The sequence below is a fragment of the Microtus oregoni genome, unplaced genomic scaffold (assembly GCF_018167655.1).
Source record: "Microtus oregoni isolate MIOR12 unplaced genomic scaffold, Mior012 000025F_ref0000491, whole genome shotgun sequence".
Taxonomy (NCBI): Eukaryota; Metazoa; Chordata; class Mammalia; order Rodentia; family Cricetidae; genus Microtus; species Microtus oregoni.
In genome coordinates, this window is record NW_024543084.1 from 20,160,650 (window position 1) to 20,180,275 (window position 19,626).

At 50.9% G+C, this 19,626-nt stretch overlaps 1 protein-coding gene across 3 annotated transcripts in view; it reads right to left on the minus strand.

Moving 5' to 3' along the window:
• Positions 1–894: 894 nt before the first annotated feature.
• Positions 895–19,626, minus strand: part of Ttll11 (tubulin tyrosine ligase like 11) — a 224,135-nt gene continuing 205,403 nt past the window's right edge. For all 3 annotated transcript variants that reach the window (XM_041674424.1, XM_041674423.1, XM_041674422.1), the window contains one exon: positions 895–2,019. In XM_041674424.1, coding sequence (XP_041530358.1) covers positions 1,745–2,019 — 275 coding nt within the window. In that variant the 3' untranslated portion in view covers positions 895–1,744. The remainder of the gene's footprint in view (positions 2,020–19,626) is intronic.

Here is a 19,626-nt window from a genome sequence, read left to right on the forward strand (position 1 = left end):
CTAGGAAGGGAGGGAGGGAGGGGCCAAAGGGAATGGGGGAAGAGGCATGGCTCTATCTGGGAAAGACTTGCTGAGGGCTAAAGAAGATGACTAAGAAGAAGACAGGGAGTTCCCTGGGATAACATAAGGGGAGACACACAGCCCCCACCAGGCCGCCAGGAGGCCCTGCTCTGCCAGAGGTGGGATGGGGTGGGCATCTGGCAGGACCAGCATTTTAACAGCTCCACTGGATCCTCGAATGCCCACTATGTCCTTGTAGACTCCTGGCTAGGCTGGAGTGTCACGGTCCCAGCCTCCACCAGATGAAAAGCTGAGTCCAGTCTGAAGGCTGGGACCTCCCTGGGAGCCATGGTTCTCAGGGGGCCTCTACAGAAGAGACTAAGACCCCAGCCAGTCACAGAGCCTGCAGCACTCAGCAGAGGTCCCTGGGCCTGGATGGGCTCTCTGGCTACTCCTTCCCTGCAGGAGGAAGGAGCCAGCCGGATTACTTTCATCTCAGCCACAACTTGCAAAAAGTGAGGGGCTGGTCACAAAGTGAGTAAAGGTAGCAGTGTCTCTGGGAAACGGGGGTGGGGACAGAAGTCTCCTAGTGTGCACTCTGACAGTATTGGGGGGCAACTTGTCCGCAAAGGGCTTCCCCAATCATCACTATAGAGTCAAATCCCCAGGGGTGTGGAGCCTCCCAAGGCTTGTGCTACAGGCTGAGCGGCTCTGTAACCAGAGGACCAATGGTGACCTACCTCTAGATGACTGTGCACCATAGAGAGGCCATCTCTCACCGTGGGTGCTGGCATTTTTATATCACCTCAACATGGCTGCAGCTCTACCTTTGAACCCGTTTCCCCTCGGCTCCATGTTGGCAAGCACTTTCTGAAGACTCATTTTGAGAATGTGTCAAGTTAAAGCTCTGTTTAATAGGCCCTGTACAGCTCCCGCACGGGTGGTCAACAAGGATCCCCACAGTAGAGCATCTGAGAACACGGATTGCTCAGGTCCAGGCCCCCATGCCCTCTGCACACACTTCTTATCCCGCCTCTCCTCTGGGCCTTACGTTCTCCCCTCGGCGCTGACAGCACAGTGCCGGGTGCATCTGCAGCAGCTCTTGGACATTGGGTCAGCACCCCACTTTTGCAGGGTTCCCCTGGAACCTGGATGGGGAGACTGAAGAACTTGTTATTTCTTAATTAGTAATAAATCAATCACTGCAGCGACAGGCAAGTTAATGAAATAAGTGGTTACTCTGTTAAGTACACCCATATAGCACATGATTGGGGTGTCCGCCATCTTGATATTCTACTTCTTTCAGAGGACAGGTGGAAGGAAAGCGATGCTTCGACCTGAGCTCTGACCAGCAGGCTCGCGGAGGCCCCAGCAGACCGCAGGTGTGAACTTGCACCCACGGTTCCTCGCTTTGAGATGGTCTGTCCTTTCTCCCATCCTCCACTCCTCTGTGGCCCCAAGCACGAAAGAACTGCCCACTTGGTGCTTCCCGGGAACCCGGAATAATAGGTGCCACCTGTCACAGTTCAGATGTCATATGTCTACTGATGACTCACAAACAGGGTGGGTCATGAGGCGCTGGGAGGAGGGTGGGCAAGAATTAGCCATGTGAGGTGAGAGCCCTGCAGAATACAGAGGACTCCCGGCCATTGCAGCTGGGACCCTGGTGGCTCCCCACAGATCAGGGCAGCACAGGGTACTCAGCCCCCGAGCGCACACCTTCTTCCAGGACAGCATGGGGCCTTCAGGACAGAGCGTGTCTAGAGTGAGGCAGCTTATTAGCACCGATTATGCGGGGTGCAGGGCTGCCTGCGGCTGACTGGGTTGTGGGGTTGGTCTCCTGAGGACTACTTTGGGGGCGCCGGCCCCGGCCACACACCAAGCGCTTCTCATCCAGCAGAGATAGGTGATATTCACACAGGTCGATCAAGGAGGCCACCTGCTCATGTAGAGGCAACAGCTTGAACTTCCTCTGGGCCAGGAAGAAGAAAGCCTCAACAAATGCCTGGAGACACATCCCTGTGGGCAGAGAGATGCTGTCAGAGAACTCATGGTACCTGGGGAGGCTCACCCAGAGCACAAAGGATGGCAAGAGCCATTCTGCTCACCACACCTTCATTCGGAAACTACACGGGGCCAGCACACGGAGGACCTTCCATGCCCAGGCTCTCTGAGTTCAAACAGCCCCAGGATGTAGATTTAATTCTCTCTCAGGTATGGGGAAACTGAGACACAGGGAAGTGGGGAGACATGAGTAGAAAGTGGTGGTGCTTAGATTTCAGCCTTGATCCAAATTTATTCCTGGGCACCATGATGAAATGTCTTCCCGTGAAAACCCAGCTCCCAAACTTTCACCATCAGAGAGGGTAATATAGCTAGCTATCAGTCCGACAACTGTGCTCGCCATCCTGATACATGTATATGTAGTCAACTGTAAAAACCTTAAACCTTAAATGTAAGCCTTAAATCTTAAGGTTTATGCATTTTGCTACTTGTAAAATTTACCTCATCGAGTAAAATAAACCCAGCCTTCTCTTTGGTTGTCGTGTTGTGAATGTGACTCCCCTCCCACACCACACAGCACAGATACTTGTGTGGAGTGCCTAGTCTCCTGCTAATGGGTTCTGGAAACGTCAGCTTCCTACCTGAGGTGCCCACCTGAAGGAATCCGGTCACTGGAAGCATGCCTTTGAAGACTATACCTGTCCCTCTGGCCCCCTACTCTTTCTTTACTTCCTGTCTCCCACAGGTGACTAATCTCCTCTGCCACTCACTCCTACCACCGTGAGTTCTGCTCAAGTACATGGGGCCAAGCAACCATGGACAAACCCTCTGGCACTGGGAGGCTAAAACTCTTCCTCCCATAGGTTGTTCCCTAAGATGCATCTCAGTCACAGCCACGGAAGAATAATAAACACGCCAGCCAGCAGCAGGGATGTTCCGGGATGCACGGTGTGCCATCCCCACCATGCCCTGGAATGTTCCTCATAAGTTCCTACCCGTTCCTGGGATTTGAGCTCAAAATTCCAAGGTCAGAATTAAGCAGGCCCCCGGTATATTTGGGTCTCTCAGTGTTGGGCCTAGGACGTCAGGCCCATGAGCACTCCAGAACCTCTACCGCGGACCTCTGTCCTGGCCCCACCTGCTTTGGCATCAACTGGCAAAGTAGAATTGGTGAAGTTTCAGGTTTATGGATAAATGAACAGAAAGTTCCCAGGGGCCCTTGCGTCATGTAGCTTGTCACAGTGTGATCCACTCGTCCCAACTGGCCAGCCAGTATGGAAGGTGCAGGTGTACGTCTGGGTGCGTTCTTTGCTTTCTGTGGTTCTGTATTTTTGGGAAATATGGATGTCAGGTGTGGCTGCTTATGACATCACATGGAACAGTTTAACTGCCCCTTTCAGGTGCCTGGCTTGCACCCACCATGCCTCTTCCACCACTCCGATACTTGATGAACCCATAATTTTGTTATTGCTCTAGCTTTGCCCTTCCCAGATGGCAGCCATCAGAGCTGCTGCTGCCTTCCAGAGATTTCTTCCACTCAGCAGGTTCCGCTGGTGTCTGTGTCTTCGTGTGGTTTGGTGTCCATCTCCCTTCTAAGACAGGGTTTCTCTGTGTAGCAATCCTGGCTGTCCTGGAACTTTCTCCCTCTCTTAAATTAAGTTTTGAGGTCACCATACACATGATGGGGCTCCATTATGGACTCTTCATATGTAGCTTTCATTACTACATTCTGGTCTCAGACAGGCTCCCCTTCCCCCTCCAGCCGCTTCTCCTTTCCCCAGCTCCTCCTCTATTCTGCTTTCTAGAATATTCCATTCATTACTGGCTCTGTTTCTCATTTCCTTTAAGTCTCTTCCTCTATTCTCAAGGCCTCTTTCTAGTTTTGCACCCATAAGCATACTTACATACACACCACACACAGGCAGAATTTTAAATTTAGAGGGAATGTGAGTTATTTTTCCAGGCCAATTGAATCCATTTCCTGCAAATGTCATTGTTTCATTTTTCTTTATGACTGTATGGAATTTCATTTATATATGGACCATGCTTTCTTCATCCATTCATTCAGTATCCGTGAACTTCTGTGCTGCTTCCATTTCTTGACTATTTCAGAACTTGGAAGTGCAAGTATCTCTGTGGTATTTTGATTAGAGTCCTGAGGGCATACACCCAGAGGAGCTATTCTAGGCTTAGTTTACTGGAGAAGCCCCATACGGATGTACATGGTGGCTGCCTCAGTTTCCCCTGCACCAGCAGCGAGGATGCGTTCCTCTTTCCAACATCCTCAGCAGCATTTGTTGTCCTGTGTATTTATTTAGAGACAAGGTCTCCCTGTGTAGTCTGGCTGGTCTGGAACTTCTGTGTAGACCATGTTGGCCTCAAACTCAGAGTTCTGCCAGCCTCTGCCTCCTGAGTGCTGGGATTAAAAGTATGTGCCACCACCACCAGGCATTTCTCAGTGGGATCTAGGGCTCATCAGTTAGGCTAAGCTGACTGGCCATGGAGCTCCAAGGATCTGCCTGTTTCTATTTCCCTAGCGGATTCTGATCCTGTCCTGCCAGGCCTGGCATTTCCTGTGGGTGTGGACTTTCAACTCCAGACTTCATGACTGCGAGCACAGCTTGCATTTTACCAGCTGAGCTCCCCTTCCTCAGGGCAGTCTGCTCTGGATCTCCCTGGCAGCCAGGGGCACCTTGGCGGGTACCTTTACTGGCTGCTTATGTTTATTCTTTTGAGGGATGTCTGTTCAGTTCACCATCCCGTTTGCTAACCGGAGAACTCGGGGTTTGGTGTCTTTGTGGTAATCACCGTATTTTCGACACCAGCTCTGTCAGATGTTTGGTGGACGTGGCTTTCCCCCATCCTGTGGGCTGTCTCTGTGCAGAAGCTTCCTAACTTCATGGAATCCTGGTTGACAGTTCCTGGGATTATTTCCTGTGCTGTTGGAGGCCTGTTCAGAGAGTCCTTGCCTGAGTTCACACCGCGAAGCCTTTTCCCTCAACCCCTCCTTGCCCTTTTCTTGGCAGCACCTGCTGCAGCCTGCAGCCTGCTTGGTTTTGTTTTGTGAACCTTTGGCTGTCCTCATCTTTTTTGCTTTTTGTTTAGTTCATTGCTCTGTCCCAGCGACAGGAACCCAGAAGGTACTCAGTATCCACGAGCATTTGACTGGCTGGGTAGATGGTGGGGGAATGAGGCGCTTTATAGATATTGTCACTGACCCTCCCAGGGATCATCATTGTGCTCTAAGATGAGGAACAAGACAGAGATGAAGCAACCTTGTGAGGTCAGCAATGGAACAGTGGCCTAGGAAATCAGTTTGTAAACCAAACTGTGTTGAATGAAAGGTCCTGAGCCTTCCCAGCGTCCACATGAAAATGAACTCAGGGATCCTCAGGAGGTGACAACCATGGCCAGCGATGGTGCCTTGCAGCATGCTAGCCAAGTCTGGCTCTGCTGGCTGATCACCCCTGTCAGGTTTGCAGGCACTGGCTGCCCTGGGGCCTGAGAACACCTTTGACTTGAGAATGCAAGTGGGGCGGAAAAGGCTTTGTCTCCTTCCAAAGGCAGCAGCTTTGTGGCTCTGCTCTTGCTAGATGCCCTGCCAAGTCCCTTGCCCCACAGGAGGAGACAGCAGGGGATGAGGGACTTTTCTGTGTAAGTAGAAGCCTGCTGTGGGCAGATAGAGAAACAGCCGCAGTTTGACTCAAGAGGCAGAGATGTCCCAAACATCTGTGCTTGGCTAGGTTTACTAAGGAGGGTCGTGGGTGTGTTCTATGTATATGAACACATACGTGTTCAAGCCTAAGTGTGTGTGCATGTGAATGTGTATGTTACAGTTGGTTGGATGGGTCAGATAAATACAGTGGAAGATGCTGGGCTCTCAGAGAAACACAGTCACCCTCCAGCTTCCCATCTCTGTGGTCTAAACATTTCTCTCGAAGCCTGGCCATGTTTGAGACAGTGATCTCACTGGACACCGAGGACTGCGTCTCAGACAGTGATCTCACTGGACACTGAGGGTGAGGGCTGTGTCTCAGACAGTGATCTCACTGGAAACCGAGGACTGGACACCGAGGCCTGTGTCTCAGATGATGATCTCACTGGACACTGAGGACCGAGTCTCAGACAGTGATCTCACTGGACACCGAGAACTGTGTCACAGACAGTGATCTCAGTGGACACCAAGGGCTGCATCTCAGACAGTGATCTCATGGGACACGAAAGGCTGCGTCTCAGACATCTGATAAGATAAAGAGCTTGGGCCAGAATGTGTTGTAATAGGAACGGCGGGGCTGCGTCCCCAGCACCCCAGCTGCCTGCTAGCTTATGCTCCGAAATAACAACACACAAACTGTATTCTTTTAAACACTGCCTGGCCCATTATATCTAGCCTCTTCTCAGCTAACTCTTGCACCTGGACTAGCCCATTTCCAATCATGTGTGTAGCACCTCAAGGTGCGCTTACTGGGAAGATTCTAGCCTAACGTCCATCGCGTGTGCCCAGGAGAGGGGAGCATGGCGTGTAGGGATAAGTCCCGCCCCTTAGGGGGCGTGTTCGCCTCTGGCTAATGTCTGCCTATAAATTTGGCGAGTGTGCTCCAAGCTGTCTCTTCTGCTTTCCTGGTCTCCGCGGGAACGGTGGTTCTGTAAGTCTATTTTTACATTAAAACTATATATATTTTTACAATCTGTCTGCATTCGTTTACGCCGCTACATTTTGGTGCCCAACGTGGGGCGCCAATCTGTTGTAAATAGGGGCGGCGGGGCTGCGTCCCCAGCACCCCAGCTGCCTGCTCGGCTAGCTTATGCCCCGAAATAATTACACGGACACTGTATTCTTTTAAACACTGCTTGGCCCTTTAGCTCTAGCACTTACAGGCTAATTCTGACATCCCGATCAACCCATCTCTAATAATCTGTGAGAACCGGTCTTACCGGGAAGATTCTAGCCTATGTCCATCCTGGGTCGGAGCTTCATCGCATGCGTCTGCCTGGGAGCTGGGAGCATGGCGTCTCTCTGAGGCGTCTGCTCCCGAGAGGAGAGCTGTTGAGTCTGAGCTCACTTCCTCTTCCTCCCAGCGTTCTGTTCTGTTTACTCCTCCCACCTATCTTCTAACCAATAAAATGGGCCAAGGCAGTTCCTTTATTAGCCAATGACCATCCTCCATCAATGGCGTCTCTCTGAGCTCACTTCCTCTTCCTCCCAGCAGTCTGTTCTGTTTACTCCTCCCACCTATGTTTTAACCTATCAGGGCCAAGCAGTTTCTTTATTGCTTAACCAATGAAATCAACAGATTGGTATATGACACTCCCACATCAAGAATGTAGATCAGCCACCTCATCAGTAACGCTGATTACATGAGCTGACACCACTTACAGCTAGTCTTTCTCAACAAAGGGAATGGCCAGCTGTTTATGCTCTGGCTCAAGCCTCTGGTCCAGGCTGTGACCAGCAGTTTGCAGGTCACAACTCTGAGTGCTTCCAATGTCCACACACGGCAGCGCTAATGGCCATTCCAATTACCACCATCTTGTTAAATGTGGCTTCTGGGGTGAGGCCAAAGTGTGCATGCTGTTAGGTCTGGGGGCTGCTGGCGTTTGGACCACACTGAGCAGCAGGATGGAAAATACAGCTCCTGTACCTCATGGGGTTACTTTTGCTCCCTTCACTGAAGACTTCCTGTGATTTGAGCTGTCATTCACAAAAGGAATATGTCTGGAAGGGTCCATGACTGGATTGTTTGGATGAGGGCATTTTGAGAGGAGAGGAGGTTTAATTCACGATTCTTGGCATCCTCTTTCCTTGTCTGTCTTCTTTTCTAATTTCCTAGAGCGAATGTGTATGAAAAACATACCAAAAATACATTTTGTCTTTTGAAACAAGTGGTAAAGGGGCTCGCCTTCTAGTCCAGGCCGGCCCCAAACTTGTACAATTCTCCTGCCTCAGTCTCCTGAGTGCTGTGATTGCATGTCTGCACCCCCACACTTGACTTGGAATGGGGAATTAGAGTGGGTGGAGGAGGTGGCTACTGGGTATTTGCTTCTTGTTTTGTTTTGTTTTTCAAGACAGGGTTTCTCTGTAGTTCTTTGGAACCTGTTCTGGAACTTACTCTGTAGACTAGGCTGGCCTTGAACTCAAAGATCTGCCTGCCTCTGCTTCTTAAGTGCTGGGATTAAAGGCATGTGCCACCACTGCCCGGCCAGGGTACTTACTTGCTTCCTTAATGATGAGCCTGAGTTTGAAGTTGGGTACGCATATTGCTTTGAAAAAATACAATGCAAACACACACACACACACACACACACACACACACACACACACACACATAATTATCATTGAAGGGCATGTTTCAAGACTCTCCAGTGAAGCCCTGAAACTATAGCCAATACAAAATACTGTAGTGTACATTTTATATTTTCCCCTTCTATGACCTGCAGCAAGAATTAATTCGTCTCTTCCTGCTTTATCCCCTGATGTCACCTTTCTGTCACCCATCTTTGTGCTTCGGCCACTGCTGGGTAGTAAGGCTCACTCCAGCCTAAGTACAGCCACGCTGATGCACCATACAGGGTGGATAATGTATCGGATGAAGGCATGATTCGTAGTCTGGTGGAATAGAACAGGTCAACCAGGGATTCTACCATGGGATTCAGATACATAATTCACAACAAGAAAATTATTTATTTCTGGAATTTTTCTTTTAGTATTTAAAGGCTGATGTTGGTAGTGGGAAGCTAACAGGAAAGTGATGCTTTGGATAAGAGGGGACCACCATAAAGGGAGAATAAAAGTGAAGATAACGGGCGGTGCCTCGCACAAAAGTGTCGTCCTGCCTGGCATGATGGCGCACACCTTTAATTCCAGCACTCAGAGGCAGAGGCAGGGGGAGCTCTGTGGTTCAAGGCCAGCCTGGTCTATAAAGCTAGTTCCAGGACAGCCAGGACTACAAAGAGAAATCCACTCTGGAAAAGCAAAAATAGAGGAGAGAGAGAGAGAGAGAGAGAGAGAGAGAGAGAACCATCCTAACATTTAAAGCAGCTCACTGCCCTCCCCTTATAGACCTGTCCATCTTACAGGACCCCTGGCTCTTTCCAACCCTCAAGGCCACCATCATCACTATGGGATCCTTGGCCGGCACCATCGTTTTACCCAAGAGTCAGTGTGTAAATCCCAAGTGTGTAAATTCTGAGTCAGTCAGTAATCTACAGCATGAGGACCAGAGCCCAGCTCTCTCTACGTGCGCAGCATTGGCTCAAACCACACAGCATCCCACTCCCAGAGTAACGTCAAGGGCAAAATAATGGCAATCTTCAGACTGGGGTCCGATCACTTGGACTTTGGAAAAGCAGAAGATTAACAGTCATTATACCATTTAACACAGCAATGGCAGACAGAAACTTCCCAAATACAATGCGCTCTCGCATGGGTGACTCACTGCCAACTCTGCATAGTATAGACCTTTCATGGTGTCTTAGCTAGGGTTTCTGTTGTTGTGAAAACACACCAAGATCATGGCAACTCTTATAAAGGAAAACATTTAATTGGGGCTGGCTTACAGTTCAGAGGTTTAGTCCATTATTAACATGGTGGGGCATGGCAGTGTGCAGGCAGATATGGTGCTGGAGAAGGAGCTGAGAGTTCTACATCTTGATCTGAAGACAACAGGAAGTGAACTGAGACACTGGGCATGGCTTGAACATATATGAGACCTCAAAGCCCCCCCTCCACAGTGACACACACACACACTTCCTCCAACAAGGCCACACCTTCTAATAGTGCCACTCCCTATGAGCTTATGGGGGCCGTTATATTCAGACTTCAGCATACAGCATTAGAACCTTTTCTGGGGGGCTGGAGAGATGGCTCAGAGGTTAAGAGCATTGACTGCTCTTTCAGAGGTCCTGAATTCAATTCCCAGCAACCACATGGTGGCTCACAACTATCTGTAATGAGATCTGGTTGCCTTCTTCTGGCCTGCAGGCATGGAGGCTGAACACTGTGTACATAATAAATAAATAAATCTTTTTTTAAAAAAAAGAACCTTTTCTGCTTTTCCATATTTTCCAAATGGTATCATGTGTGCTCACTCTTAGTAATAATTTTTAAAAAAAATAGAAAAAGCTTATTTTTTTTAAACAAATACCCTAACCATACTCCAGGGTACTGGTTCTTTGAGGCTCCCCTTGGCCACCCAAAGTGGAAGTCAGCTACATTTCCTAGTGCTTCTCCCATTATCTCCTACTAGCTACAAATGCAAGGGTGCATGGCCTCTCTCCCTGGGAGAGAGGAGTGTTCTGGAGACATGCTCGAGACACGGGTGCTGTGACGGCCGCTGTACAGAACTACATCGACAGACACTGGAGCAGATGGAGCAGACCCACAGACATGCTGACTACGGGTTCTGGAACTTCAGTGCCCCCTGACCACCCGAGTGGGGAGGGGTATGGGAAAGCAGATAGAGGAAGCCAGAGCTTCAGATCCGGAAGGCCAAGGTGGAGCCTGAAAATCTGCCTTCATCAATTCCCACATGCTGCCGAGGGCTAGGGACCAGGGACTCCACTTGAGGATAACCCCTTCCCCCAGCTGAGTTCTGCCTGGGTAAACTTCACTCTTAATGCCCTAAAGTGAGAGGAGCTTGACTTTGGGCTAACGACGTTTTTAAAAGACATTTATTTTAAGTCATTGATTGAGAGAAACACAACCCGTTATTTTTAAAAGCCTAATGACAGATCTGAGAAGCCACAGACCTGTCCCAGTGGTGTACCGAGCCTTCCCGTGGTTTCTGAGAGACCACACACTTGCGATTCTTGTGGCCTCACTGCCCAACCACTAAGTGGGGAGATTTCCATGACCTCCTGGTCCTTGCTTCCATCGATTGTTCTAAGGTATAACAGGCTAGGAAGGTTCTAGAAAGCTAGGTCACAGATGGCCCTGTAGACCATGGCAGATTTCCGACTGAGGAAGGTGAGAGGCCAGCAGGGTGTCTGAGGTAGTAAGATGGCTGCCGTTCCATGCTAAAACCAATATGGGGCATTATGAAAGACAAGGATGCTGCACCAGTCCAAATGAAAGCTGACAGGGGCACCTCGGCCCTCTGTGGTAGTGGAGGGCACGGCAGTGAGGGCTGAGCAGGCTCTAGGTACAATCTAAGAAGGGTGTCAGTGCAGGCTGAGATCTGCCCGCGGGCCAGATGTAGGTGTGATAGAAAGGCAAGCATCCTGGTGAAGCAGGGCTCGGAGACCAGCTCCAGGAGACAGGCCTTCTCTTGGTTTTATGCACAAGGTAGTTGGGGAATCCCGCCAGAGATGCAGTTATCTGTCCCCTTCTCTTGGAGGCCTGTTGTCAGCGATGCATCAGAAGATGCCTTTGTCACAGCCGACTTGGGGGCCTTTGGATGAACACTCCAATGTGTTTGTGTCTTGAGGAGGCAGCGTAGTGAGGAAGCCCAGAGGATGCTCTCTGAGAAAGGTAGCCCTGTATGTACTGGCCTAGCACGAGGGTGGCGAAGAGCCCTTGAAGATACTGGGAAAGTGTTTTCCTTTAAGCACCACTGCCCACCACCCCTGTCTTCAGGCGGCCCGCATACTCGAGAACAAAAAGCAGCCAAACTTCCTCACACTTAGAGGCTGAAGGGGCCAGCAGGCTGAGAGCGTGGTCAGGCTCTGGGGAGGCAAATGGCCCCCTTCTTACTGAGCCTTCATAAGTCAGAGTGTGTGGTCATGCCCTCTGCTGTCTCTTTTGCCCAGGGAACTGACACAATTGGAAAGGGACCTCATTCAACACCAGCCGCTTCCTTAGAGACTTCCTTGATCCATAATCCAGCCCACAGGGGATAGTCCAAATATAGGAAGTGGAGGAGGGTGCTGCACTCCAGTCCTGCTGAGGGAACCCTGCCATGTGGGAAGACTCTCTAAGTCTCTGAGTCCCAGAGACATTTAGGGAAGAGTTAAACCCTCACCTGTCTCCCCTGCTCCTGCGCCCATCACAGGGAAGACCACCAGGCTGGGCTTGGGCTCTGGAGACATCTCCTGACTTGTTACAGCCAAAGTAACGAATGTTAGTTCGCAGTTATCGGGTCTTGTTATGTGAAAGTCCTGGGATAAAGACATTGTCCAACCGGACTGAACCAAAATCCTAGAAAGCAGGTGTTCTTCAAAGCCATTTCCCATTCACGAAACATGCTAAAGTCACGTGGCTGGCAGGTGCGGCCCGAGCAACAGTCTTTAGCATTTTGCTCAGTGCTGCTTTGAGTCTTCAAACATCTGGCCACCTCAGAGTTGCCCCCGGACTGCAGAGAAACAAACAAACAACAACAAGACACTTAAAGAAGAAAACAAAATTCCAGAAGCAAAATCAGTCTTGGAGTGATTAAGGGTTGAGCACCGTCCATACCTCGGCTGGATGTCAATAAGGACAGACAAGGTAGGAAACATCCACACGTCTCATCTCTGTGAACACACTTTCCCCACACCTGAAGATTAGTGGTGGGGCGGGATCTGAAACTTCGTTAGAGTTGGCGGATGTCACTGGAGAAAGCTAGTCTTTGAAACATTCTGATTGCAGACTCATGCCTCTCACCGAGATGGCCATTGCATATTGAGATAGGGCCACCGACAGGACATGGCCTCATTCTGTCAATCAGCAGGTGACAGAGGGCCCTCTAGCTTCTGCTGGTGCAGGGAGGCCTGGAACACATCTGACCTGAGGTGAGCATGGCAGTTCCCCAGGAAGCCCATCTTTTAAGGCGTAAGGATGGAAACAGGGTCACGGGCTCTCTTGGTGCATTCCAGTTCACAGTATCTCCATCTTCTCATCCAGCCCTGAGACACGTGTGGAGGAGGCTACTGGTACATGAACTTTTCACCTGAAGGTGAGGGACACATACCAGTGGCCAAGCAGTAAGCCAGGGTGACTCCTTAATAGAAGAGGTAGCATTTCATCCCAGGTCTATCTTATACTCAAACCTGCATTCTTTTCCCAACCTAATTAAGTTTTCGTCACATTTGATGGCTATGTATTATTTTACAGTTTCCAGAACACATTTACATATTTGATGTAATTAAATCCAAATCATTGTTGACAGCCAGAGACAGCATCCCACACTGAAGGCGAGATCGATCTCTCCCTTCCCGTCAGTCTCAGCTCCCTCACACTATTCAAATCCCCTTCTTACTCAACGAGAGGGAGGGCTTCTGCCTTCAAAGTCCTAAGTATGCACACATACTGTGTCTGGAAATAAAGTGGGGTGCTCTGATGGGAAATCACCTCAGCAGCCCCTCCTCGTGAATCGCCGTGGCCTCTCCCGTGCATTGCCGTGGCACCCAGAAGAGCCCTCTGCTAGGAGAGAAAAGGCACCAAGTGCTCCGTCAACAACTCCTAGCCTCCTCCCTACTCCTGTGGTGCCCAGCAGCCTGGTGCTCTGTTGCATAGACAGTCCTCCAAGCCTGGTGCTTGGGTCTCATAGATCAAACCCAGGCAGTTCCCAAGAGATGGCAAGGGGCTCAGTGAATGGTGACTGGGACTCTGACTGGGTCCTACCCCAGCTCTGCCACAGACAAGCTGCCAAGTATTTCTTTTCTCTATGCTTGTCTTCATCTCTAAAGTGGGGACAGTAACATTTGTCCTGAGTGGCTTTTCCAAAGAGCCACTGGACAAAGGCAATGTAGGAGAGTCCAGAAGCTGGTTGTGGGCCTGTCTGTCTCCTCTCCACTTGCCTCCCAGGAGTGCTCTGGCTCTGGCTTTTCCTTGACTGGCCAGCCAAGGTCACAGAGCAGGACCTTGGGTCTAGCGTTTCTCTTTTGGAGACTAAGGTCTCTTGGGAGGTAGGTGATTTTATCTTCTGGATGTCTAAAATAATGAAATGATGGTTAGTGTTGTCAACTTGGTTGAATCTAGACTCACCTGGGAGACAGGCCTTTAGGCATGCCTACGGGGGATTACATTGAGAGCACTAAGGCCCGGTGGTGCCCCCACTGGGGACAGCGCCATTCCCTGTGTCAGGGGTCCTGGATTGTGTAAGTGGACTAGCTGAGAACTAGCATTAATTTGCCTCTTCTGACTGTGGATACCATGAGACCAGCTGCTTCAGACTCCTGCCGCCTTTACTGCCTTGATGTGATGGAGTGCACCCTAGGAGTGAGCTAAGATAACTTCTCTTCTGTAAGTGACCTTCTTGTTTCATAATAGCTACAGAAAAGTGACGGGGATGGGACAGCTAAACCACCGGCCGGTAGTCCAGAGGCTGGCATGATTACTCTTCATATTCCGGAGGCCACAGTGTGCAACTCAGAGAGGCCAAGGCAGGTTCCCAACACCAGGTTCTCCTGGCTTAGGTCACATTTCAGAGATGGATGGTGACCTAGTTGGCTTTCTGCTGCCGTGGCAAACCATGACCAAAAGCAACTTAGGAGGAAAGGGTTTATTTCAGCTTACAGCTCCCAGGACCAGAACTCACGCTGAGGACAGAGAGGAATGCTGTCCCTGCTCCTGGAGTTCCTCCTGGCTTGCTCGGTCTGCTTTCTTATGGAACCCAGGACCGCCTGCCCAGGGACAGCACCGCCCACAATCAAAAAATGCACTGCAGGTTTGCTTGCCGTTCAGTCTGGTGGGGGTGATTCCTCAGCTGAGGTTCTCCTTCCCGACGGCCCTTGCTTGTATCAAACTAACTGACGTAGAGCTAGTGCCGGGGTCGTCCCCACCACTGACCCTTACTCATTCCCTCTCAAGCTGGGGTGGGGAGGAAAGCCCCTCAAGGCCGCAATCCTCCTGTGGTAGCCCCATTCACACGCAGTCCCTGCCTACAAGCGTCACAGCAGGAAGAAGCCACTACTATCACATTTGTCCTTGTCTGGATGGAAAAATGAGTAAGTGGCAAGACAGAGCCATAAATAGAAACTTGCAGAAAAATCGTTACCCCAGAAGCCCACAGCACCCGGTGCCAACATGAGCGGAGACGAAAGCACCTCCCCCACCTTTCATTAACCAAAGGTCACAGACTGTCCCTGGGCAGAGTGGTCCAAGGTCCCAGTCCCCTCCCATCTGACATCACACCTGATCCCACCATAACAGACACACACTTCAGACTCAGAATGGAGATGGGGCCTCAGGAGTGGCCATCGCTTCTCTCGCTGCTTCATGCCACTCCAGATAGTTCTCATGTGACTAGCAGCTCCATGGACATTCTGAGGCTCAACACTCATTCCTCAGCAAGTTGCCAAATCCGACATAGCCCGTCAGAGACAGCACATTCCAGGCCTCTAAGGAGAATTGCGGATGTGTAGCCCCGCTCACACCTCTAGCTGATACCCTCCACCTCCCTCCTCTTCCTCTGGTTTCAACCCTTTTGTTTTGGGGTCTGATTTGGTGGGTGGATGAAAGGATGCAAAGCCGTTCACATCAACCTTAGGTTAGGCTCAGTACTACCCTCCATGCGGGCGCTGCCTGGTGCCTGCCTTCTCAGAGGCATGGAAGGTGGTGCCTGAGGCAAGCGCACAGAAAAATGTGACTTCCTGTATTGTCCTGTGAGGTTCTGGGTCGCAGACTGTCATTTCTGACAGTGCTACCAATGGCCATCCAGGGCCCCTTGACTGTTTCCAGGCTTGGAGCACCCACTCTCTGCAGTTCTCGGAGGCCCCTTGTGGCCGCTGTGTGATCTCATGGGCTCAGGCTGGGTCCTGAAATGGGCGAGGCCTCTTCCCATGGCCTCACTTTAACATAGGATGAGTTTGACTCTTCTGTGACAGCCTTGGCCTGTGAGGTCAGCCACCGTATGAAGGCAATTCCATCAGGAAAACACGCAGATTCATAAGCTTCTTCCCGCGCTGGGCCAAGTGGAGAGGGTGTGGCCAGGGCTGGAATCCGAGGGGGGAGATTATTGTTTGTAGTGGAAAGAGATAAACTCCCACAGAGGAGACTGTCAGTGTGGATCCTGTGTCTTCTCCAGTTCCTGGGCTTGAAAGTGTGTGCTGTGTGCCACCTCTGATACACAGGGGTCTGTAGACATCAGTAACTCATCTGTATAATACTGTGTTGTATGTTGTTTTTCCCTTTTCTTTCTCTCTTCCCTCCCTTCTTTTTTCTTTCTCTTTCTTTCTTTACGGGCTTTTTACAAAGTGGCCCAGGCTGGTTTCACTCCCATCTTCCTGCTTCAGGCTCCCGAGTGTTCCGATCCCAAGCCTGGGCCGCCACACTGACCATGCGCCGTTCTCTTCAATCATGTCTTCTGCCTCCCTGTATCTGCATACACACATCTACTCAGCTTTTCAGACTGCACACAAGTTTCTAGTGTGTGTTACATGAGCTTTAAGGCCCCTCCAGTTGTGTGATGCTACAGCGAACATCTCTGCAGACCTATCAGCCAGGCTTGTAGGAGCCATGCCTTTCTTCAAGGAGAGACTGCTGGGTCACATGGGTAGCACCTGCCAAAGTCTCCTGGGTTGGGACCCTGGGAGAACAGCAGGAATACTGCACAGGAAGACCTTTTTATTTATTATTATTATTATTTTGGTTTTTTGAGACAGGGTTTCTCTATGAAACAATCCCATCTGTCCTAGAGCTCGCTTTGTAGTCCAGGCTGGCCTCAAACTCAAAGAGATCCTCCTGCCTCTGCCTCCTGAGTGCTGGGATTAAAGGCATGTGCCACCACCTCCAGGCTGTGATCTTTTTATTTATTTAGAGACAAGGTCTCGTGTAGCCCAACCTGTACTTGAACTTGCTGCTGATCCTTGCCCTTCTGCTCCTCAGGTCCCACCTATCAAGAGCTGAGATTACAGGCACATACCGCCCTACAGTGCTGGGGATCAAACCCAGAGCTCCGTGCATGCCAGGCAAGCTCTACCGGCCCAACTACACACTCTGGGGGAGACTTTTTATAGTGAGAAGCTAGGTCATGCAAAATGCTATGAAAGGGCTTTCTTGGGTGTCACAGGGCCTGCCAAGAGGCCTTGGGGCAGTTGGGGCAGCAAAGAGAAGAAAGGCAGGTGCTTAGAAGCCTGTCTCTTTAGAGGCTACTCCAGCGGTCTTCTCAGCCAGCCTTGGCCACCCCAAGTGGAACTGGCTGCCCCCACCTACCCCACTCAGGCAGACCTTACAGGTGCAGACCGGTCCCCAGAGGCACAGCTCTGCAGCTCTTTCTTCTCGCTCAGCTCGGGGTCACTGGGGTCTAGTGGGACTTTTGGAAGGACTTGGCCCCTTCAGTCCTCACAGCAGCTCAGTTTCCACTGCATTCCCCCCCCCCCCCCCCCCCCGCCACCCCAGGGGCCACTCTGATTTCCCTGTGCTCCTGAGTCCTTTCACCCGACTGCCCCTCTTTCATCCTCCTCCCAGTCATTCCGAACCCGAGCTTTCAATACCTACAGTGAGGAAACCATGCTGTCTAATTTTTCCCAGTCCTTATCTGCAGGCCACAGGGCTTTGCCTCTGGGATGCCTCATTAGCATCTCAAAGAATCTGTTGAAGAGGGGTCTCAATTCAGACTTCCCAACCTTACAAAGATAATGGCACCTCCACCTGCCTACTCGCCAGGAGCTAGAAACCTGGGGTCAGTTTTGAAACTTCCCTCCCACAGCCTCCTTGCCTGTCCCCCCCAAAACACTTTCACAGGCCTGCTCTTTACCTGCCGGGCCTGGGGCTCCTGCAACTGTTATGCCCAGATCACAGAGTCCCACTCACCCCCAAAACCAACCAGGCAACCGAGTCCTGTATGTAAAAGCAAAGACCCTTTATTCTTACACAAGTTTGCAAACTTGGTTTCTCCGTGTGTCCAATGTATTGGAATGATCAGAGAGCCCTAGCTCTGTTAGAGTTGTGTTTTTATAGCAGCAAAGGTGGGGGTGATTTCTAAGGTTCAGGACCTCTGATTGGCTGACAATTGTCTAGGGGTGTCCTGGTGAAAAGTGATGGGTGTGTGCTGGCAGGTGACCCTATCTACAAAGGTTGGAACGTCAGGAATTTCCTTTGGATGGTCTGTTCCTGGGTGGTGCCTGGGTGGTCTCAGTCTGTGGTCTTTCTTGCAACCAGGTATCGCCTTAGGGAAAACTACTGAGACCCAGGCCTTTATTGAGCTTGTCATGGCTTGGTCCTGTACAACAACCTCACCTGTCCCTTGGCCTCCAGCACCACCTGCATTCCCCGGACTAAAACTCTGAGATAGACCCACGCTCCACATCCTCCGGAGGGTCTGCAAGAACTGTCCCCAAGCCCTCGCCCCTTCTCCAGATGCTCGGCCTAGCAAGGTCTCCAGAACACCTTGGTCTCCAGCACTCCCTCTGGCAGCCACGTCCTTTTCTGCATCTCTCCTGGTGACCCCTTGTATCTCTGTATCTACTGACTGACCTGGCCTATCTCCTAAGGGAAATTACTGTCTGTTACTCTCACTGAAATTTATTTTCCTTTAGAGATTGTCAAATATGCCTTAATTACAGGATGTTTTTCTGTTAAGTGTCTGCCTCTGCTCCAGACAAGGAGCAACACCGGCAAGGTGCAGTACACAGCCCAACTTCCTACTAGCTCCAGGAAGAATCCAGAGTGGCTATCAGTCACTGTGTGTGAAGGCAGGAAGTGCCTCAGGTGAGCTGTGTGGTGGTCTGGGCCTCAGGTGAGCTGTGTGGTGGTCTGGGCCTCAGGTGAGCTGTGTGGTGGTCTGGGCCTCAGGTGAGCTGTGTGGTGGTCTGGGCTGGTTTGCTGTACACTGGGAACCTCAGCTTCTACCCTGGTTGGTGGGGAGGTGGGGGGAGGGAGGGAAGGGGTAAGCCATGTGTCTGGCCTGGGGAGGATACCCATGAATTAGCTGCCCCCTCTCTCTTGTCTTTAAGTCACCAGAGGGACTCAAGCCTGGAGGGACCTTGCAGGACACCCTCCTCCCACACCCTTGTGGTGACCCCCCACTTTCCAAGATGGGCAGTGTTGGTCGTTACTTAGTTGCACCTTATAGACTTTAGAGAGACTTAAAGGTTCGGCCTCTGAGGGTGGGGAGGTGGGCAGTGGGGGTGCTACCCACTCACAAGGGGACCCAGCCCTGTCCTCAAGGGCCCCAGGCACTCTTCAGAGTCTGCTTGTCACTTCCAGAGGTGAAAGGAGGCAGAGGAGTGGGTTTAAACTTGACTCGCGTTAGGAATGTCACATTAGCGCGCAGAGGAGAGGGAGGAGAAACGCTCTTTTATGCGGGAGTTTATTTTTGTCACTTTGTCAGAGAGAAATTGCAGCCCTGGGGGCATTGGAGCTGCACAGAATTACCCAAAACATTAACATGCAAATTGCCTTCTTTAGAGAGGGAGGGTAATTTCATTAGTGCACGGAAATCAGGGGGGAAAAAAAACAAAAAAAAAAAAATACACCTTGCTAGGGAGGAATGCTGTCCCGGAGCTGGTTAGGGCCAGGGCACAGGGGGAAGTTAGGGAGAACCTGGAGCTTGGTTAGGATTTTGCCACCTCAGCCCACAGCTGGGTGGAGCTGCAAGTGACTACCTCAAGACCTCACTAGCACAAGAATCAACAGAGAGCCAGATGAGCACCAGGACGTCCCTGTGGGGCTGGGAAGCCATGGCTCTGAGAATCAGAACACCCCTGCTTGTGTGTACATTCAGTCACCCATTCTTTCTAGATGATTCCACTGGGCTAAGCCCC